This window comes from Somniosus microcephalus, chromosome 9 (genome assembly GCF_052327205.1).
Source record: "Somniosus microcephalus isolate GS21.2 chromosome 9, FLI_Smic_1.0, whole genome shotgun sequence".
Lineage (NCBI taxonomy): Eukaryota > Metazoa > Chordata > Chondrichthyes > Squaliformes > Somniosidae > Somniosus > Somniosus microcephalus.
In genome coordinates this window covers 241,117,756-241,141,223 of record NC_140995.1, presented here as the reverse complement: position 1 = coordinate 241,141,223, position 23,468 = coordinate 241,117,756, and the positions used below count along the sequence as shown (strand labels likewise).

At 43.7% G+C, this 23,468-nt stretch overlaps 1 protein-coding gene across 7 annotated transcripts in view; it reads left to right on the top strand.

Annotated features, from left to right (window-relative positions):
* Positions 1-15,157, top strand: part of znf318 (zinc finger protein 318) — an 87,700-nt gene extending 72,543 nt beyond the window's left edge. For 6 of the 7 annotated variants that reach the window (XM_085998063.1, XM_085998062.1, XM_085998069.1 and 3 more), the window contains 6 exons: positions 2,530-2,629; positions 3,518-3,789; positions 4,321-4,512; positions 6,475-6,574; positions 7,371-7,489; positions 10,253-15,157. In XM_085998063.1, the coding sequence (XP_085854189.1) occupies positions 2,530-2,629; positions 3,518-3,789; positions 4,321-4,512; positions 6,475-6,574; positions 7,371-7,489; positions 10,253-14,065 (4,596 nt within the window). In that variant the 3' untranslated portion in view covers positions 14,066-15,157. The remainder of the gene's footprint in view (positions 1-2,529; positions 2,630-3,517; positions 3,790-4,320; positions 4,513-6,474; positions 6,575-7,370; positions 7,490-10,252) is intronic. The other variant, XM_085998068.1, reaches the window with a different exon arrangement.
* The last annotated feature ends 8,311 nt before the right edge of the window (positions 15,158-23,468 follow it).

Below are 23,468 nucleotides of genomic sequence, written 5' to 3'. Positions count from 1 at the left end.
GGGAGTGGGACTAAATGCTGGCCTTGTCAGCGACGTCCACATCCCAGGAATGAATTTTAAAAAAAAGGGATGCTCCAGGGATTGATGTTGGAACCACTACTGTTTTTCAATTTTACATCAATAACTTGGATTCAGAAACTATGTGCAAATTGGTTACATTTTTACATGGTACCAAGTGTCGCATGGAAGTGTAATTGATAGAGGAAGTACAAACATTACAGAATGAATTGGACAAAATATGTAAGTGGGTAGAAGAATGACTGCTGAAATTTAATGAGGATAAGTTTAATGCACTTCAAATTGGGAGGAAAAATAGGTAACACATTTACTCCATGAATGGTGTTGAAAATGCCAAAGATGAAGTTGAAGGAGATCTGGGAGTCTCAGTAGACTTGGTGCTCAACATGTCTGTCCAATGCAAAGGAGCATCAACAAAGCCAATAGACTATTGAACCATATAGCCAGAACAGCAGAATACAAAATACATGAACAGTATGCAGTTTTTACAGTGAATACAATCCATCTTCCTGCTCCAAAACCATGAAGACACAATTGACTAACTCTGAACATAGGTTCACCATGTTAAGCTAAGCTTCTGACATTAAGCTGTTGCAACTTTTTAAAACAGACTGCTACTTGTTGCTCTGAGAGCATAGAACACCCTCTGTGTCTGAGAGAGAGGCTTTTAGGAACTGCTTCCAACTTTTAACTCCAAGGTGCAGGCTGCTCCCTCAGTGTCAGCCTTAACCAAGTCTCCCACTCTGCAAATATGATGGGAGGACAGCTAGACCATCACGTGTTCCAAGGGGTGAACATCTCACACTATGCTGAGGTGTTTGAGATTCGACAGAATCATCCTCCCTTTCAACAGATAATTAAGTCATCATGGGAACCAGCCTGCCAGCAGGGTGCTAGTTTATTATTGAGAAAAAATTGCTGACCCTAGCAATGCAAAATCATTGTAAGTTAAGGAACCCCCCAGCGTGGGCATCCTAGGCAAAATCCTTCGGCATATATATTTATGTTACATTCTGAGATACTTTACTGTTGTGGCTTGGGTCATCTGAACCTCATGAACAACTCCCTTTATAACTATGGTATTTGTCATGTAGGGAACATTCGGGACAGATTTACAGTGAATAGGTCAGATTTCATTTTTATTAATCTGGGATTTTTCCTGGTGCTTTCCAGATTGCATTCCACACATTGCCTTTATTTTGTATATATTTATGAATTTATTTTTCCCCCTTATCATTTTATTGCTGAGAATACACAGCAAGATAATAAGCAATATGCGCAATTTTGAGATAGATATGACAGCTAATTATACTGGGGAGGGGGAATGGGGAGTAGGTGGACCTGGGGATAGTCCACTGTTTCAGTAGCAATGGAGGTTGTCCTGAACTTTAATTCTGTGGTGGGGCTTCTGGAGTTTGGCAGTACTACAGTGGGGCTGCTGAAGTTTGGCAGTACTACAGTGGGGCTGCTGAAGTTTGGCAGCATAGAGAGTTCTTCGATCTGGCATCATTGTGGACGACAAACCGTGGTTGACATGTGAAGATCGGCTCATTGGTGAATTGCATGTGTCTCTCATCAGTGAAGAGATGAACAGGGCATGGGTCTGACCACATTCCGCACTGGGTAGGGCAAGATCCATGTATGGTGGTAATGTTTTGTGACTTTCTCAAGGATCTCTGTAAATATTGAATTTGGTGCCATTGACATGTGTAGATCTATTTCTCCTTTTTTATCTCTCATCTTTTCTCTTTCGCGCAACTGTCTTTTGCTCGCTTGTTCTCTCTTTCACTCGCTCTCTTCCCCCTTCTGCTCACTCGCTCTTTATTCCCCCACCCCCCCCCCTTCCAAAGGGCGAGTGAGACTATAATCCCACTGGTCTGGTCATGCTTTGAATGTTGGACCTAAAAGTGAAAGTCCAGACCAGATTTTCATTTCTACATTTCTTACTAAGCATTAACAAGTACTTAGACTGGTATTTAGTGGCCATGTTCTTGGTGAGTTAGTTGGGGCGCACTGTGTACATGTTGTGATTTAGTGGCCATGTTCTTGGTGAGTTAGTTGGGGCGCACTGTGTACATGTTGTGATTTAGTGGCCATGTTCTTGGTGAGTTAGTTGGGGCGCACTGTGTACACGTTGTGGTTTAGTGGCCATGTTCTTGGTGAGTTAGTTGGGGCGCACTGTGTACACGTTGTGGTTTAGTGGCCATGTTCTTGGTGAGTTAGTTGGGGCGCACTGTGTACACGTTGTGGTTTAGTGGCCATGTTCTTGGTGAGTTAGTTGGGGCGCACTGTGTACATGTTGTGGTTTAGTGGCCATGTTCTTGGTGAGTTAGTTGGGGCGCACTGTGTACACGTTGTGGTTTAGTGGCCATGTTCTTGGTGAGTTAGTTGGGGCGCACTGTGTACACGTTGTGGTTTAGTGGCCATGTTCTTGGTGAGTTAGTTGGGGCGCACTGTGTACATGTAACTAACTGTTCAATTCAAAGTAAAGCCCTTGTTGGTTCCCCTCAGGTTCTGGCAGAGAAAGGGAAACTCAGGAAGGAGAAGGAAGCTCGGCAGAAACGCCTGGACTATCTTGAAAATGAGCTACAGAAGCTCCGAAAACAACAAGGTAGAAATTGGCAATGGACTGCCAGTTTTACTGTCCGGTTACGTTGATTTGCTAAACTGTTTTGCTTGTTTTGATACAGAAGTGGTTATAAATGTTTATTGCTGCCATCTTTTTATTGCCCAGCTGCTTTAAAACAACCCATCATGCCCTTTTATACCCCCATTCCACAAAATAATTATGGTTGGCCGCTATTCCTTTCTGCTTATATACCAACCATCTTCCTTCTTTACTGTGGGATTTGTTTACTTTGTAGTTTGTTAAAAAAACAACTTTGCGTTTCTGTGGACTTCGAGTCCCTGTAGTAGCCACTGTTGCAGGCTGCTGTCTTGAGTGCCTTGTGGAGGGGAAGCTAACCATTTGTCGCTCACTATGCTGTGAACACATCATATTGACTAGGTAAGGATCGCTACAAACATCAGTTTACTTCTTCCAAGATTTTTACGTTTGAGGCACTGTGAGGGCGGGGGGGAACAGTAGCCCAAAGACAACTTGTGAGGGTATTGACTAGGGAATTGGGCATAGTGGGAGATGTATCACCCACCAGGAGAGGCAGATGAGACCTCAGCAAATACTCAGGGCAGTGCCTCTTCCAGTACAATCATTCCTACTGTAGTGTTTACAAATTTGTGTTTAGCCCCTCCCTCCAGGTGGAGCTTGAACCCACAAACGTATGATGCACAGAACACCAATTTGTCTCCGAACCTGTGCAGCAGTCAACAGTTTGTTGGCCTGCACTTCCCTTGGTCAATGGAGGATACAAGAAACTGGAAAACTGCAGTGAGCCCACTGCTGTAAACTAGGGGGGAGAACTCGAGAGTTGCACATTAAATGAGGTGATAAGTTTTGAAACTAAATCTTCACCTCTCCCTTCCGCCTTAACGTGCAAAGGGGAATTGCTAAGAAAGAAACGTCGCGAGAAGGACGGACACAAAGACCCTCTCCTGGTTGAAAATGGCAAGCTCCAGGAAGATATCCTGCGTCAGGTGTCGTTAGTTCGCCAGCAGGTTGAGGAGACGGTCAAAAAGCTATCCGAGCTGGAGAAAGTGGCTCAAATCTTGGGGGTGGTGATTCAAGATAAAAGTGTAAAATCTTCTGACAAACACAAAGATGATATCTTGGAAAAGGTTCTGCTAAAAGGAGAAAAGTTGCCATTCTCAAAGGTAGTGATTTTTGAAACACTTACTCAAAAATTTCTTGTCAAACTACACTGGAAAAAGTTGGACCCATATAAAGGACGTCATAATAAGATTTTGTGACCGTATTCTGTTTTAATTGAAAAATTGCAGCAGTGGCACTTTTACATTTTTATTTTCTTGCATTTGGCTTCATCTCTTCCTGCAACAGACACTTCTCAATTCAGTGAATGGATAGGAAACCTACTCCCAGGTCTCTTGACAATGATGGTCAGTAAGGAGCATACTCGAGCCCCTCTGAGGTTTCCTGGCCTCCTCTTTTCCCCCACTGCCACTCCTGATGCAACCATCTGGAATTATGGATGCAACCCACGCGGTTCCTATTTGTTTAAATATATAGGACCCAACTGCAATTCCAACAGTTCTGGTGGAAAGCCAGAAGGCGCATTATAATCCTATCATGACGGCCTTTTTTAGGGAGTTACCATGTGAATTTGGACTTGTTTGAACATTGAATTGTGCTATTGTATATGACCATCTCTGTGGGTCTTAATACAGGAGATTTCAACAAGAGAAGGATCTTTGGAGCAGTTGGATGTTAAAACAGAGAAGCTCTTTGAGTGCTTTGCTGAACCTGGGAATACTTACGAATACTATGATGCAGGAAACCACTGGTGCAAAAACTGCAACACCATTTGTGGGACACTCTTCGACTTTTTCACTCACATGCATAATAAGCGGCACAGGCAGGTGCGTATACTTAGACACTGTTTTCTGATGCTTCACCTTCGCAAAAGAATTTAATTTGAAAAGTCGCACTACATATACTGCAAAGTAGGCAACACAGTGGCATTTGTATCATGGACAAAGTATCATTTATTTGGAAAATGAATTAAAGAAATTAAATAAATGGAAAAATAATACAGTTTGTAATCGAGGAGTTTTGAGTTTATCGTATTTGAGTCAAACCAGGAAAACTCTGGGAAGGTAGAAGTCAGTCCCAAAAACACACACACATTAAAATTTCCCAACAAAACTGGAAAATCAGCCAAAAATATATACAATCCTGGAAACTATTTGTAAATCACAAAAAAATTAATAAAATAGATAATGAGCTCGCAATAATTAATCTTCAACTTTGTGAAAGCTTAGATGATGCTGTAAAAAGACGATAGGCTGGTCATGATGTTTAGATGGCACCAAGATATAGCCGATAGAAAAGAGAACTCAGGATCAACTTGGTCACAGTTATTTCCCAAATGTGCGTGAAAATAGTACTTGGAATAATGAGAGAAACTGAGGACCATGGAAAGCCTCACAGTGGTATAGTGGTTAGCACTGTTGCCTCACAGCGCCAGGGACCCGGGTTCAAATCCGGCCTCGGGTGACTGTCTGTGTGGAGTTTGCACATTCTCCCCATGTTTGCGTGGGTTTCCTCCGGGTGCTCCGGTTTCCTCCCACAGTCCAAAGATGTGCGGGTTAGGTTGATTTGGCTATGATAAATTGACCCTTAGTGTTAGGGGATTAAATACGTGGGGTTACGGGGATAGGGTGGGATATGTGTCAGTGCAGGCTCGATGGGCCGAAATGGCCTCTATCTGCACTGTGGGGATTCTGTGATTCTGTGATGTGTGAGGTGGTATACTTCGTGGGTTGGTAATGAGGGATAGATATAAAATCGAATAATAAAAAAAAAAAGAAATCAAATGAAGTGTTGAGGAAGAAGTAGGGAGACTCAAATTCAGTCTCGCAAACAATGAAACTCCCCAAAAACTGAAGAATCAAATGGAAAATTATGAAATTGAATAAATGAAAAATCCTGAAAATATTACGTAAATTCTGGAAATTCATAAAAATTAATCAACCTCCATTCCCCTAAGTATGATGGTTGTTTAATTTGAATTTTTATCCCGGATGCTTCTAAACTGATGTTCAACTTATTGAGCTTTATATTGATTTGTTGTGCTTTTCTCATGTTAAAATGAAGGGGAGAAAAAGAAACACCTAATTTAAATGAAGTATTAAAGAGAAGGGAAAGAATTTGACTCAAGTTTCATTTCAGAAAATCTTAGGCCTTGAAACTGCTCTCTGGAGATTACGGACACACATTGGGTTCCTATTCCATTCCTTTGTCCACTATTTTAAGAGGTGTAATTTCAAACCTTTAGTATGCAAAGTTAGCTTGTGCAAAACTGCGCACGTTTGCTGTTTCTACACCAGCACCTCCAGTCCTGTGCCTTGGAGCAGTGGACATCTCTTGGAATTTTTGAAGATTGCAAGCCAGCTTGCAGTTCATGTCCTAACTTTCAGTACAAGTCAGTTAGTAGCTGCAAATACCTGATGAATACCCACCATTTTCATCAGATAACACTCAGCATGCAATAAATGAAAGGTGATGTGCAACCCAAAATTTTATGTCGAAAATGCCTCCACACGCTTTAATACAGTTTTCTCTCTCTTTAAAGCAGTTTTGGAAAAAATAATCAGTCAATTTCTTATTTGGTCTTTTCCATTCTAACCTGTTTCTTACCTTCGCCACAGCAAGTCATGTGCACTGATAAACTACAGGGAAAAAAAAGCAATTTATACACAACTGTAATGTACTATTGTGCTGTATCAACTAATTGTATTTCCTGATATGTGCTGGTTGTAATATACTCTGTGTAAATTAATGTACAAATCCACCATGTGCCTCTGTCACTATGCAACTAGACGCTGGATCCTTATGATAGACCATGGTCTACAAAGATGCCAAGTGAAGACAAAAATGACTCCATTAAGCGAACTGATAAACTAACCTTGCCGGCAAAAGGTGGGTTTGTGTTTTATTTCATTTTGCAATCTGTTCAGAATGTTTTGATGTAGGAGCTGCTTTAAGGAAGGGGGCAATTAGAGAATTGAGCTCTTTATAATTCTTATTTGCATATTCCTACATCCAATTCCTTTGCGTGCCCTTCACACAGTAAGATGTGACTATTATTGGGATGTGGAGGATGTGATCCTGATCCATCTCTGCAGTCATTGCCCTTTTATCTCTTCCCGCTCTTGCTCAAAATTACTGCTGCAGCACGGCTCTTTGCATGGTGTCCATCCGTAGATGGGAAAATCTCATAGCTAAGGCGGGATAATCTGAGTGAAAATCTATAGTTTATCCAATGAGTAGTTGAGCTATACAGAGGCAGGGGTTGCTGCAGTTGGCTTCAGCACCCCATTGGTTAGGTGGGAAAAACCTGATCTCTACCTAATTACCCCGACTTAGAAATGTTCACCTGTAGATATTGGTGAGGATGGGACTAGGCTCAGATGTGTTGCCCATGTGGTCAATTAACGTGCTCATCACCACCAGGGTTCCACATGGGCATGATACCAGACAACCATTAATGGCTATAAAGTGTGTTCTAACAACAATTCATTGCCTTTCGGAAAGGGGGAATGGAAACCAAAACAGAAGTGCTTTAATCAGGGCGGTATCTTGAACAAGCAGTTGCCAGAAACTCCTGCTGAATATATTTAAAATCTGGGCATAGTGTTCTTAGGAGGCTCATTATATTGAATCTTTTCTGTATTGCATCTCATCTTCTGACTGTGTACATCTGTCCTTGTCTCAGGTTCAGAATTTCTGATGCCAGTCACTGGATTTTACTGCCAGCTCTGTGAGGAGTTCTACGGAGATCAGATCTGTGCTGAAGATCATGTCAAATCACTTGGTCACAATGATAAGTATAAGGTTAGGAAGAAAGCAGATTATAAAGCATTTCCAGAATGGAGATAGCAACCTGGGAACATAGTGCACTGGAGTTACTGGTGCACTGGTTGTGTCCCAACGACCTAAAGCACACAGCACATACTCTATGGGGCAGATATGCACTGCTTGAACCTGTCATCTCTATGGCACAAAATGATGTCTTCATAATCTCCATGTTGTAATTCCTACATTACAACAGTGACCACACTTCAAAAGTACTTCATTGACAGAAAAGCGCTTTGGGACGTCCTGAAGTTGCGAAAGGCGCTGTAGAAATGCTAGTTTTTTAAAGTCTTTTTCAGAATGACTTATCTGCAGATGAGATGCAATGGGGACAGGCACTTGCATTGAAGCATCTCTTTTTGTTTCAGTTAATGGCGACAATTTCTGAAGCATTTCAGGAGATGCTGATACCTGTGTTCAAAGTACACACTGATCAGCGAGCAGCTGTATCTCCATAAAAAGGCTGTGATGCCATTTCCAGCCATTAAAGCTGTTCTATTATCTGATACCAAATAGTTTTAGTATCGGAGCAGTTTCAATAATTGGCTAGATACGGTGGAATATTCCTCAGTAATTGGTATAAACCAATTTAATGTGTCTTTATGTGGAATGTAATTCCACAGAGGTAAAAAAAATAGCTATTTTTGACCAGTCTTGACTTTATGGATCAACTAGTGTACAGAACAGCTTAAGGTGCAGCCCAAACTCCTTTTTCACCATACACGTCTAAACACTGGGCTTTTTGTGTTCCTTCTTGGCTCTAAGATTTGAGTACAAATAAAATAAATGCTTTAGTGGTACTCCCATTTAGTAGGTTTTGAAGGACCATAAATGAATGGATGACCTGTGGTAATTAATTGCAAAATAAAATGGTGTAGCATAACCCTATTGATGAGTAGTAGATATGTTTCTGTCTTTTCCTACTCAATGCTGCAAACCTGAAGTGACAAAATAACTGAAGCATGTCAGCAGTGACTTGGGTGTAACCCTCACTGATGAAAGTTGCCACCCTCAATAGTGGCAGAACAAGCCATGTAAGATGGAAAACTCTATGATTGAATTCTTCAATTGATATTTTTCATAAGAAAGATGCTTGAGTCATGTCAGAAGTTTCCTTCCTACCATGCATCAGTAAAAGAGTAATTTTGAGTAGCTCAGACACTATATGAAGAAATGCACCTATTGAAACTGATGAGACTTCTGTATGTGCAAAATTTACCTCCAGACAACCCCTCTTGTCAGGAATGCCTGTACACTGCTGTTTATTGTAGCAGTGTGGTGCTTGTGACGTTCTTTCTTTTCCTTGACTAAATGTTTCATTTCAGCGTGGCATGTCTTTGAGGCTCAGTGTCTAATGTACCATGAATTTGTGGTTTTAAAAAAAAACTGAAGTGTTTTGCCACGTGACCCAAAGCATCCACTGTGCGTGTACACATACACCTGTACCATGCACATTAATGGTTAGATTGCATTCACTCCACCCAACTGCGCACAGCTACCACTGCTGGGTCTCCAGTCAGTTACAAAAGAAAGGCCAGGCCTATGCTGGAACTCGAGAATAGCTCGGTGGCTAAAAGCACTTTACGGTGTGGTACTGAGGCATACAGACCAAGAAGTTCTCGTATTCAATCCTTGGTGCTGTATTTCTTATATTTCAGATCTTGGTTGAAGTGGGGATGCAGGCACTACAGCCAGTGTGGGTGTTTGTGTATCTCCCGTGAGGACCAGATTTGCCTTGGATGTGATTTTTTTTCTTCCTCCTTTTCTCTTTCACCCCCATCCATCAAAGAGCCTACTGATACTCGTGTCTAGACTCTGATGTGAAGCATGGTATTCTGCTGGAGGTTTTCTGGTGCCTGTGGTACAAATACCAGCGCACAAGTCTTCCCTCAGGAACAGAAGGTAGCTCCAAATATCATGCCCAAGTTTGAAAGGGAGGAGGGAAACAGAATGGAAGTGATAAAGGGCTTTCAAAATAAGTTAACTGAGGCCCTGATTTAACCCCATCTTATTCCCATGCTGTTCCTGTATCTTTCTCCTCTACGCATGCTGTTCCTGTATCTTTTTCCTCTTCCCATGCTTTGCCTGTATCCTTCCTTTTCCTCTGTCCTGTTCCTTGTCTCCCTGCTGAGCCTGTCTTCTTCCTGCCTTGCAGACCTCATGTTGAGCCTGTATCTTTACAAACTCCATGCTGAGCCGGTGTCCTTTCTGTCCCCACGGTGAGCCTGTGTCTCCCAAACCCGTGACCTCTACCACCTAGAAGGACATGGGCAGCAGGTGCATGGGAACATCGCCACCTCCAAGTTGCACACCATCCTGACTTGGAAATAAATCACTGTTCCTACATTGTCGCTGGGTCAAAATGGTTCCTTTCATTAGTTAATTATTCATATCCTGTCTCCTTACAATATTGAGCTGTGATCTTCATGCATTTGTTTTCTGTGTTTGAAATGTGGAACTGCTATTCAGAGTTTAATGAACGTTCTGGGACCAGGGAAAATATATTGGAAGATTGTTTGGAGAGTGGGGTTGGGAGGGGAGCCAGGGGCGGGGAGAGAGTTCACGAAAAATAAACTCCTTACTCCCTTTAAGCAAGAAGAATTATTGCACAGAGCAGCTGACGTTTTGTTGAGTTGTTAAGTATGGGTTGTTGAGACGTAAGTAATCTTTTCTTTGTTTGGAAACTGTAGATGGTGTACATTTTCTTAAAGTAACAGCTTTTCTTTCCATATTTTTTGATAGGGATACTTAAATGAGAATCCTGTCTATCAACAGCGAAGAAACCTAGACCGCCAGGCTGGCTTAGTGGTGATCATGGAGACAGAGCGCCGGCGCCAGGCAGGGCTGAAGAGGAAAATAGATGAAGAAAAAGAGGTTCAGAAACAGAAGAGGCTGGAAGAAATTGATGAGAGGAAGGCGAAGCTAATCAAACTGGATAAGGAGGAGCGAGAGAGTGTCACTGAGCTGGAAGAGGAAAGAAGTGACCGTTCATCCTCCCGCAAAATGGAGCACAGTAGCAAGCCTGGTATAAAACTAATGCTGAAAAAGGACGCGATTGAAGACAAGAAAGATGAGGAACAAGGCTCATCCTTTGGGAAATTCAGCTGGAAGAAATCTGAAAAAGAGGAGGAGAAAAGCAGCACAGAAAATAGTGAGGGTAGCAAGGAGAAAGATGATGGCAAGGGGCAGGCAGGGAAATCTGCCTCCAAGACGATTGAAATCAAACTCTCGGGAAAGACTCTTATTGCTCATACAAGCCCATGGGTACCATTCACTTCAGTGACCACCACCACGCAGGCAAAAATTCGACCCAATCTTCCTGTAGCTAACATGCCACTGAGGAAGGCCAGTGGGACATCAGTCAATAAGCCAGCTCCTTTAGACACATTCCTCTCCATTCGATCTTCAGGGGCTTCCAATAAACCACTACCTGTAGTTAAGGCTGGAGTGTTGTTGGCTCCTGAAGTGATCTCCAGGGCCTTTGGTGGGGAGGAAGTGACTTTGAAGGGAAGTATTCTGGATGTACATCGAGAGCCAGATCCTTTGGCCGAAGAACCAGCCCCTGGAGTCTCTGAGTGTGAGCAAACTATATTGGCTGTTCCAGTCCGCCCACCACCACCACCACTTGTGTCTCTCAGTGACCCCAGTAAGAAAACCGAGAAACCCAAAACCTGTCTGGCTGCTGCTAATGCTAAAGATTTGTATGGTATTTACTATAGTAGCTCGGGGAAGAGCCCAGCTGACAGACTTGGCAACAGTGCACAAAGTGCCAAATTGGTGCATGGTACTTTGAAGATAGCTGCAGGACAAGTCAAAAATGGGGATGGAAATTCATCCAAAGAACTGGTACACTCTGAAAACACTGCCGTGGTCGTCCCCAAACCAGCAGTCCCAGATGAAAGCAATGAAACTGAAACCGATGAACAAGCTGAAAGCAGGGGCATACCTGATGCACAAGTCATGGAACTGGGTGAAAATTGTGATTTGGGCACCTCTACAGCAGAACTGCAGAGTATAGGTGACGAGGTGACTGTTGCTGAGCAAGGGAGCCAAGCTGGAAAGTTGGTGATTAGCACTACAGAACAACCAGAACAGGGTGATAGCAACTTCAGTATCCCCAATCTAGCAGAAAAAGTTGAAGATGAAGAACTGGATGCCCCTGTCTTGCAAACCACTGTAGAACAACCACAGCAGTGTGATGATGTAAGCATCTCCAATTCAAACAAAGAGGCTAAGGGTGTAGAATTGCATGCTCCCATATTAGGTAGCACTGCAGAACAGCCACGGCACTGTGACAAGGATGTAAGCATCCTCGCTGCAATAGAAGTTGGAGATGTTGATGCTACTGCCATACTAGATAGTGCTGTGGATGATGACCTAAGCATCTCCAATCTGGCAGGGCAGGTTAGAGATGAAGAAGGTATCCATATGTTGGATAGCACTGCAGATCATCTGGAACGGTGTGATACTGGTTTAAGCTTCCCTACTCCAGCAAAACAGGTTAGGGATATGGAAATGGATACCCATGTGTTAGACAGCACTGCAGATGAGACAGAGCAGTGTGATATTGGCTTAAGCGTCCCCAAGCCAATAGATGAGGTTAAGGATGTGGAAGTGGATGCCCATGTGGTAGACAGCACTGCAGATGACACAGAGCAGTGTGATATTGGCTTAAGCGTCCCCAAGCCAATAGATGAGGTTAAGGATGTGGAAATGGATGCCCATGTGGTAGACAGCACTGCAGATGACACAGAGCAGTGTGATATTGGCTTAAGCATCTCCAAGCCAATAGATGAGGTTAAGGATGTGGAAGTGGATGCCTCTGTTTTAGACAGCACTGCAGATGATGCAGAGCAGTGTGATATTGGCTTAAGCGTCCCCAAGCCAATAGATGAGGTTAAGGATGTGGAAATGGATGCCCATGTGGTAGACAGCACTGCAGATGACACAGAGCAGTGTGATATTGGCTTAAGCATCTCCAAGCCAATAGATGAGGTTAAGGATGTGGAAGTGGATGCCTCTGTTTTAGACAGCACTGCAGATGATGCAGAGCAGTGTGATATTGGCTTATTTGTCTCCAAGCTAATAGACGGGGTTAAGGATGTGGAAGTAGATGCCTCTGTTTTAGACAGCACTGTAGACCAGCCAGAGCAGAGTGATACTGACTTAAGCGTCTCCAAGCCAGTAGATGAGGTTAAGGATGTGGAAGTAGATGCCTCTGTTTTAGACAGCACTGTAGACCAGCCAGAGCAGTGTGATATTGACATAAGCATCTCCAAGCCAGTAGATGAGGTTAAGGATATGGAAGTAGATGCCCATGTGTTAGACAGCACTGTAGACCAGCCAGAGCAGAGTGATACTGACTTAAGCATCTCCAAGCCAGTAGATGAGGTTAAGGATGTGGAAGTAGATGCCCATGTGTTAGACAGCACTGTAGACCAGCCAGAGCAGAGTGATACTGACTTAAGCGTCTCCAAGCCAGTAGATGAGGTTAAGGATGTGGAAGTAGATGCCCATGTGTTAGACAGCACTGTAGACCAGCCAGAGCAGTGTGATATTGACATAAGCTTCTCTGAGCCAATAGACGAGGTTAAGGATATAAAAGTGGATGCTTTCATATTAGATAACACTGCAGGACAGCAGTGTGATGTTGGCTTCAACATCATCAATCCAACGGATGAGGTGGGAGATGTAGAAGTAAACGCCCCAATATTAGATAGCACCATGGAACAGAAGCAGCAGTTTGATGCAGTGGAGCAGGTGAGGGTTGAAGAAATGGATGGCTATAAAATAGATCAAATTGGAAATAGTGAAATGAGCAGTTCACCATGGACCGATCTGTGTGATAACCTTGTGATGAGTGTTCCTATCCCAAATCAGCAAATAATAATGACCAGCTCATTGCAAATTAAGCCTTGTGGTGATGATAGTGAGGTGGGTACCCATGTTACAGAGGAGCAAGATACAGATGTGAGCAGTTCACGACAGACTGATCAGGTTGGAAATAGTGACCAGAGTGTTCCTAATCCTGCAAAGCAATGTAAGGAAACGAGCAGCTCACAACAGACTGAGCAGCATGGTAATAGTGAGATGAGTGTCCCTGACGCAAAGCAGGATCAAGATCAGGGTGGGAGCAGCACTCCTGAACCAGATGATCTGTCTCGGAGTGTTAGAATTAGTATTTCAGATCAAATTAGGCGTAGTAGTGATGGTCAAATTGGCACCCTCAACCCTGAAGTGCAGGCAGCAGACAGCAGAGCAAAAACCCCAGAGCAGCCTCCTCAGCTTCAAAATGTTCATGTGAGCACATCAGAAATGGCACAGAAGGCAAACGGCTCACAGTCAATAAAAGCTGCTGGCATCAGCCAGGTGGGCACTCGAGAGGAATGCAAGAGCAGTGGCAGCTCGCGCACCTCTTCCAGACGAGCAGCACAGGCTGGAAAGGGTGCGTTGTGCTCACAAACCCCTGAGAAATCAGATGAGTCCGAAAATACTCAGGCTCCTACCAAGCAGCTGCGTCGCAGGAGCGCAAGAAACCTTCGGTCAGCAAAGTAACTTTGGAAAGTAACACTGACAGAAGAGCAGGATGGATAAAGTGTTCATTAACAGACAACAAGGTGCACAAAACCCTCTATTCTAATCTGCAGACTATGGCTATGCTGTGTATCCTGCTCTTGTCTGCCTCCCTGACTATTTTAAAAAAGTTGTGATTTTTTTTTTTGGTTTGTTTTTCTGCTGTCTTTTTAGGCATGCATGCTGTAAACGTTCCAGCAAAGGTTTCCAATCACTTTGTAAGTGCTGTGTAGCATTGTAAAGTTTTTTTTTTGCATGGTGCTGCATTATGTTGTAACGGACACCCAGGGCGCAGACATTCCACTTCAAGAAAAATTGTTGTTTAATAAAGTACGGGGCTATTTCTAAACCACAACTGCAGCTGTTTGAGAAGACATGAGGCTTTGTATTGCAGCATTTGTAAACAGTGGGTTGAAGGAGTATATTTCCAATTTTTTTGAACACACTGCTCTTCTGTAATTGGTTGCCATTATTGTACTGACCAGAAGAAATCATCATTCACTTATAGTAAAAATTGAATGTTTTTTAAGTAGTTTATAGTTCATTCTGTTTTATTCCCAATATTGTACATTAAACAGTGTAGTCAAGTCTGTGTGTCTGTCATTTGTTCCTTTGTTTCATAATTCTGCAGTGTTGTTTCCACTGAATAGATAGATTTCACCAGTACATCTTGTCATCCTATGAGTGGGAAGTGAGTTGGTAAGACAGGACAAGAGCATGGACCAAAATTGTGATTGTTGAAAATTTTCACTTTTTTTCGTAAATGCTATGCTTTGGAAATATTACTGTCATGCAGTAACTTTCCTCTATTACAGCGTATAGAGCAATGCAGAACTGATGAAACAGAAACCGAGGAAGGAAGATATTGAACTAATTTCTCCTCTGCCTGAACACAATATCAAAGTATCATTTGTATTGGCAATTTCTGTACGATTCTGATCTAAACTGTAATGTAAAAAAAACACATTTTGTGAACTTGATGGATTGTAACTGAAAGTTGCTTGGAAGACACTTATTTGCATAATTGCTATGTTGAAATGTTATAAATAAAATTACTCCATTCAACTATAGAAAGGTCTGTCTTGTCTTTGATCAGCTTACAGCTGCAGAATCTTCTGGAGTGGCCAAATCGTCTGAAGTTTGACATACCTGTTTGAGTGCAGCACAAAGCAGTGTTCTTTTCATTGCTCCCATTAGCTTGAAATTACACAACTGGAGTGGAAGTTTTGGAGAAAATTTTAACAACTTGGAGAAAGGGCTCTTATTGTTGCGTTCACCTGTTCTACAGAATGTTACTAATATGGTTAGAATGAAACAAGTTTAGAATCCAGACAACTGGATCTGCATTGTGGTAGAATGAAATTGAAACTGGACTGGGATTGTGTGTGTGAAGCCAATATTGAAAGCACAGTTAACCATAACACTGTTGTTTTCAGTTTCTCGTCCCCTCTACACATTTTATTTTTCTCGGCTCTTCAGGGTCACCGAGCACTGTTTTGTCTGACTAACGGAGGTGGGTAGGTGCTGTTCTATGGGCTCTGCTGCTAGGATGTCCATGAAAATCACCCTAATTATTTTGCCATCTTTCTATGTTTCCCCTCAGGTAAATATTTAACTCTCAGCAGGGTCTAAGTGCCATATGGGGATTACAGATGTAAATCTTACCTTTGTGATGCAGGATGTCTACACCAACACCACTTCGATCCTGAGGTTGTGTCTTTTTTATTCGTTCATGTTATGTGGGCGTCGCTGGCAAGGCCAGCATTTATGGCCCATCCCTAATTGCCCTCGAGAAGGTGGTGGTGAACCGCCGCCTTGACCGCTGCTGTCCATGTGGTGAAGGTACTCCCACAGTGCTGTTAGGTAGGGAGTTCCAGGATTTAGACCCAGCGACGATGAAGGGACGGCGACATACTTGTAAGTCAGGATGGTGTGTGACCTGGAGGGGAACTTGGAGGTGGTGTTCCCATGCACCTGCTGCCCTTGTCCTAGGTGGAAGAGGTCGTGGGTTTGGGAGGTGAGGCCAAAGAAGCCTTGGTGAGCTGCTGCAGTGCATCTTGTAGATGGTACACACTGCAGCCACGCTACGTTGGTGAATGTTTAAGGTGGTAGATTGGGTGCCAATCAAGTGGGCTGCTTTGTCCTGGATGGTGTCGAGCTTCTTGACTGTTGTTGGAGCTGCACTCATCCAGGCAAGTGGAGAGTATTCCATCACACTCCTTACTTGTGCCTTGTAGATGGTGGAAAGTATTTGGGGAGTCAGGAGGTGAGACACTCGCTGCAGAACACCTAGCCTCTGACCTGCTCTTGTTGCCACAATATTTATGTGGCTGTTCCAGTTAAGTTTCTGGTTAATAGTGACCCCCCCCCCCGCAGGATATTGATGGTAATGCCGTTGAATGTCAAGGGGCGGTGGTTTGACACTCGCTTGTTGGAGATAGTCATTGCCTGGCACTTCTGTGGCGCGACTGTTACCTGTCACTTATCAGCCCAAGCCTGAACGTCGTCCAGGTCTTGTTCTGTGTGGGTATCTGAGGAGTTGTGAATGGCACTGAACACTGCAGACATCAGCGAACATCCCCATTTCTGACCTTATGTTGGAGGGAAGGTCATTGATGAAGCAGCTGAAGATGGTTGGGCCTAGGACACTGCCCTGAGAAACTCCTGCAGCGATGTCCTGGGGCTGAGATGATTGACCTCCCACCACCACAACCATCTTCCTTTGTGCTGTGTATGACTCCAGCCAGTGGAGCGTTTTCCCTCCCGATTCCCATTGACTTCAGTTTTACTATGGCACCTTGATGCCACATTCGGTCAAATGCTGCCTTGATGTCAAGGGCAGTCACTCTCTCCTCACTTCTGGAATTCAGCTTGTTTGTCCATGTTTGGACCAAGGCTGTAATGAGGTCGGAAACTGAGTGGTCTTGGCGGAACCCAAACTGGGCATCAGTGAGCAGGTCATTAGTGAGTAAGTGCCGCTTGATAGCACTGTTGATGACACTTTCCATCACTTTGCTGATGATTGAGAGTTGACTGATGGGGCGGTAATTGGCCAGATTGGATTTGTCCTGCTTTTTGTGGACAGGACATACCTGGGCAGTTTTCCACATTGTCGGAAAGTTGCTAGTGTAGCTGTACTGAAACAGCTTGGCTAGAGGCGCGGCTAGTTCTGAAGCGCAAGTCTTCACCACGATAGGCGGGGTGTTGTCGGGGCCCATAGACTTTGCTGTATCCAGTGCGTGCAGCCGTTTGATTTTTTTATTCGTATATGGGATGTTGGCGTCGCTTTATTGCCCATCCCAAATTGCCCTTGAGTAGGTGTTGGTGAGCCACCGCCTTCAACCGCTGCAGTACGTGTGGTGAAGGTGCTCCCACACTGCTGTTAGGGAGGGAGTTACAGGATTTTGACCCAGCGACGATGAAGGTTTGGCGATATACTTCTAAGTCAGGATGGTGTGTGACTTGGAGGGGAACTTGGAGGTGGTGATGTCCCCATGCACCTGCTGCCCTTGTCCTTCTAGGTGGAAGAGGTTGCGGGTTTGGGAGGTGCTGCCGAAGAAGCCTTGGCGTGTTGCTGCAGTGCATCTTGTAGATGGTACACACTGCAGCCACCGTATGGCGGTGATGGAGGGAGTGAATGTTTAAGGTGGTGGATGGGGTGCCAATCAAACGGGCTGCTTTGTCCTGGATGGTGTCGAGCTTCTTGTGTTGTTGGAGCTGCACTCATCCAGGCAAGTGACGAGTATTCCATTACGTGGAGTCAATCGAATTGGCTGAAGACTGGCTTCTGTGATGGTGGGAACCTCGGGAGTAGGCCGATATGGATCATCCACTTGGCACTTCTGGCTGAAGATGGTTGCAAAAGCTTCAGACTTGTCTTTTGCACTCACGTGCTGGGCTCCACCATCATTGAGGATGGGGATATTCATGGGGCCTCCTCCATGGTGACCCCCCAGGATGTTGATGGTGGGGGATTTGGCGATGGTAATGCATTGTCATGGGGTGGTGGTTAGACTCTCGCTTGTTGGAGATAGTCATTGCCTGGCACTTGTGTGGCGTGAATGTTACCTGCCACTTATCAACCCAAGCCTGAATGTCGTCCAGGTCTTGTTGCATGCAGGCATAGATTGCTTCATTATCTGAGGAGTTGTGAATGGCACTGAACACTGTGCAGTCATTGGCGAACATCCCCATTTCTGACCTTATGTTGGAGGGAAGGTCATTGAAGAAGCAGCTGAAGATGGTTGGACCTAGGACACTGCCCTGAGGCACTCCTGCAGCGATGTCCTGGGGCTGAGATGATTGACCTCCAACCACCACAACCATCTTCCTTTGTGCTAGATATGACTCCAGCCTGGGGAGAGTCTCCCCCCCACCCCCAAATTCCCATTGACTTCAGTAATTAATTGTTTAATTGTATATAGGTGAAATGTTTGATTTTTGTCTAATTGATTTGTGATGTGATTGTGTTTAAGGATCAGATCTTTTAGAGACAACTCTGATCAGTGCTTTGAATGAGAAGATGTAATGTACAGGAACTTTGTGGTCTGGTGAGTAATGTATCCTGCTATAAACCAGTCCAAGAATTTTCTTGTAATTAACTACAACCTTTCTTGAACTAGTTTTGTCACCGGTTGTTATGCTCTCTGTTATGTCCTCCAGTGTACTTTCAAAGCTTTCGCTTCACATACAGATACAAATGAGATCAAAATACTGCCTCCTCCAAATCTGCAGCTCTACACAGCACCTATTTTTTGAGAAACCGACATGAAGGTCCAAGGCCCACAGTGCACCGTGATTGAAAAGAGACAATAGGATAAATTGGAAAAAATCTTGAGAAGATAAATGATGGATGTGATTGCAAGACTTGGTTTTTGTCAGTATGCGTAGATCATACAGGCATAATAGTTGGGTGTGGTCTTTGGAGTTGTCATGCTATTTGAGGAAGCTTTCTTTGACTGTCAGACATGTCCATATTTTGCTTCTGTCCATATTTTGTAATGGCTGAAGCAGGTAGGGTAAGAATTTTATGTACCTTGAATCCAAAAATATTGGATGTCTTTGGGAAGTAATAGTCCACTGTTGATAACAGACTCGGGTGTAGTTTGCTGCATAAGGTTTCTTGTTCCACAGCAATGCCTGGCTATGGATCTTGGATAACGTGAGACCTCCAAGCAAATTATTAGTGCATTCAGACAGAAAGGAACAGTTCTTTGGCGAGCAGGCAGAGTTGAATCAATGGTTGTTTTATATTAGTCCTCTGTTGTCGCATTTATTGCTCCAATTATGAATTGTACTGTATTAGCTCTCTCTCGCTGGTTGTAAATTATTTTATTAGCTTGAAAGCTGAACGTTGGCGAACAGGCTGCAGAGACATCCATGAAATCATCCTCGTTGGGACCCCCAAGAATGTCTGCTACCAAGCCTTTAAAGCAAAATTGGGGTTACGTTTGAACCTGGATGTTTCCTGGACTGTGAGATCCAGTATGTGGTGCAATTATAGACTGAGCCATGAGGGGACAATAATTGGCAAAATGGGCCAATCTGTAGGTTCAAAGACAACAGCCATGATTGACTATTGCAATGCAAGTTGTACTATTATCTTGCCAGTCATTTTGCCTGCTCTCAGTTTAACAATAGGATATGCATGAAATTTATTATTAATTTCTATCATTTTTGTTACAATGTTCCTTTTGAAAATTTTATTTATTTTATTTGCCAATTATAAATGGCCTCATCCCAGTATGTGAATGGTCAAATCCATTAAAACGTCATGTCATTATTGCAACGACGTGATGCAACTGTTGAGCCCACTGAATAGGCCGCTCCCTCGCCAGCTGTTCACTCGGGTAAGCCAGTTGTCTAAGTTATAAATTATTTTGACAAGCTTTGTATATTGGCCGAGACTTCTGCTTTATTCTATGATGTGGATATTGGAGATTTCTCAAGCGATGTTTGACTTGATGCAAAATATTCATTTCTCCACTGAGCTATTTCTGTTAAAATGTCAGCTGTTTCCTGTTGACCATAGTTTAATCACAATTTACCTTTTGATTTCCCATTCATTTTAAGGAGAAGCGTCAGGTGTTGTGCATTTGCACTGGACCTTTTTAGAAGAAAAAAGAAAAATGCTTGCGGATGAGATGTAGCCAGCTGGAAAGAGTGTTAGAAAGAGAAACCCCTGTATAGGGTGAGCTATAATTTGAGAGAGGAGTAGAGCGAACAGAGGCCGCCTGATCAGGTTAATATTTAAATGCCTGATGGGGGTGGAGCAAATGGAAGTTGGTACGGGGCTATTCCCCCAAAAAAGTGACATCAAAAATGACTGAATACAGCTACTCAAACTCCCATCAGTGTAGCTTGGTTATACGAAATATATTGAAGGTGATGGCAGACTCTCCGCAGTTAAAATAATTTACAGACTCAGTAATGCGTTGAGCGCACCGCGCCCTAAAGTTGGTCCACAAATTGTACCCCTCTCTAGGGAGCGAGCGCTAAAGGGACTGAGGCCAAAGGGGCACAGTGCTACACATGTTCCAGTTCTGTGCGCTCGATCATACAACGAGAGCATGATGAGCTTCATAGTCCTGTGGGCCTATGCTTACAGGCTTTGCTCCCATCCCCAGGAATGAACACCCACCTCCAGAATTGTCACTACTAGCTGCAAGGCAATGTATTCCCCCACTATGGTGGAGTGCAACCCCACCCACAACACACAATGGTGTGATGTGGGAGCACGATGTCTAAATACCACCTGGAACTCAGGGCGGGGAAGAAATGCCAGGCCATTTGGAACCCATTACTGGAAGCCCATGCGCACTCATATCAATCCTCAAGGAAGTTGAGGGGAGACTGCAATCCAGCAACATCTGCAGCGCTCCACAAAGGATAAGGCTTACCATCATCATTCTTATAAGGCACTTGAGGCAGCTAAATCTCACTGACCTTGGTTAAAGGATTGAACCCAAACCATGCTATTTCAAATGTCTTCATAACATAGAACTACACCAGTGCATTCATGTACATGTCCATAAACAGTGTCAAGCTCTAAAGTGATTCCATAAAATATATGGACACTTTTTTCTTAAAAATTTGTAATTTAATTAGATTTATTTTAAATTCTTTTTTAGTTTGTTCATGGGATGTGGGCGTTAATGGCAAGGCCAGCATTTATAGCCCATTACTAGTTGCCCTTGAGAAGGTGTTGGTGAGCTGCCTTGAACCGCTGTAGTCCCTGTGGTGAAGGTACTCCCACAGTGCTGTTGGGGAGGGAGATCCAGGATTTTGACCTAGCGACGATGAAGGAATGGCGATATATTTTCAAGTCAGGATGGTGTGTGACTTGGAGGTGATGGAATTCCCACATGACTTCTACCCTTGCCCTTCTAGGTGGTAGAGGTCGCAGGTTTGGGAGATGCTGCCGAAGAAGCCTTGATGAGTTGCTGCAGTGCATCTTATAGATGGTACGCACTGCAGCCACGGTGCACCTGTGGTGGAGGGAGTGAATGTTTAAGCTGGTGGATGGGGTGTCAATCAAGCGGGCTGCTTTGTCCTGGATGGTGTCGAGCTTCTTGAGTGTTGTTGGAGCTGCACTCATCCAGGCAAGTGGAGAGTATTCCATCGCACTCCTTACTTGTGCCGTGTAGATGGTGGAAAAGCTTTGGGGAGTCAGGAGGTGAGACACTCGCTGCAGAATACCCAGCCTCTTACCTGCTCTTGTTGCCACAATATTTATGTGGCTGGTCCAGTTAAGTTTCTGGTCAATGGTGCCCCCCAGGATGTTGATGGTGGGGGATTCGGCGATGGTAATGCCGTTGAATGTCAAGAGGCGGTAGTTAGACTCTCGCTTGTTGGAGATATTGCCTGGCACTTGTGTGGTGCGAACGTTACTTGCCACTTATCAGTACAAGCCTGAATGTTGTCCAGGTCTTGCTGCATGCGGGCACGGACTGCTTAGTTATCTGAGGAGTTGCAAATGGAACTGAGCACTGTGCAATCATCAGCGAACATCCCCATTTCTGACCTTATGATGAAGGAAAGGTCATTGATGAAACAGCTGAAGATGGTTGGGCCCTGGACACTGCCCTGAAGAACGCCTGCAGCGATGATTGGCCTCCAACAACCACAAGCATCTTCCTTTGTGCTAGGTATGACTGCATACCTCAAAGTCAAGCAATGTAAACTATTAAAAGTAAACAATTAAAAAAAACGAATTTAGATTACACAATGTTTGTAATTGATTTAATAATTAGCTAATTTATGTGCAACACTCAACTGCATTTGTTAGTTTTATGTACTGCCAGCAGTGAATGTAATGCTTCTCTGCATGAGTCTGTCTTTAAGTTCTATAGAAATCTACACTGGGACTTACACTACTGTGTTGGTGAGAGTATGTTCAGGAAACCGCAGTTTTATAATTTTCTTAACATTTTCAGCGGTGGTGCTTGGCCAGACATCTGAATACTGTAAAACCACTGACTGAAGTACGTCCCTTGGTCAGATAGTGGTTGATAGGCTAACAGTCACAGTTTTACCAGTGGATAACAGCAGCAGATGATTACCGTAGGATGAGGAGGCAGTACTCTCCAAACAGAATCCATCAGCCCCATGTGAATTATTTGGCTTTAAGGAAAGAGAGTGCATCAAGAGCTTCTGGCCCAACAGACTACATATGTCATGAATACAGTGAAGAGTTGCAGTCTTGCCATTAGCAGTTAAAATGTAGCATAAGCTTTTAAGCTATTGTGGCTTCCAGTCTCTAGAATTATCTTAGTCCACCATGGGTGTTTGTAAACTATCCAGAGTCAACTGGATGCCTCTAAGGGAGTGGGATTAATTGGATAGTTCTTTCAAAGTCCCGGCATGGGCACGATGGGCTGAATGGCCTCCTTGTGCACTGTATCATTCTACGTTTTCAAAGGTGTTTCTCCCAAAGCTATAAGCAACCGCAGAAAATAATGTGGATGGATTGTCATGGTTGAGGGTTGCAACTAGTCCCGTTCACCCATCACCCCTTAACTAAATGAGATCTTTTACCATAATTGGAAGGAATTCTTCTATATTCCTTGTCGCTGGTCAATATTTATTGCCCATCCCTAGTTACCCTGAGAAGATAGGACAACTGGGCCATTTCAGGAGGCTGTTAACCACACTGGTGCGGAATGAAGTCATGTTGGTCCTTACCCATGAAGTCATGTTGGTCCTTACCCAGTCTGGCCTATGTTCCCTTTAAGTTGTGCAGTACCAAAAAAGATATTAAAGGGAACATTGGTAAGGATATTACACCTGACTGGGTAAAGGACATTAGTGAACCATTTGGGCTTTTATGACAATCTGCCAGACTCATGGTCACTTTTACTGATGCCAGTTTTTATTTTATTTCCAA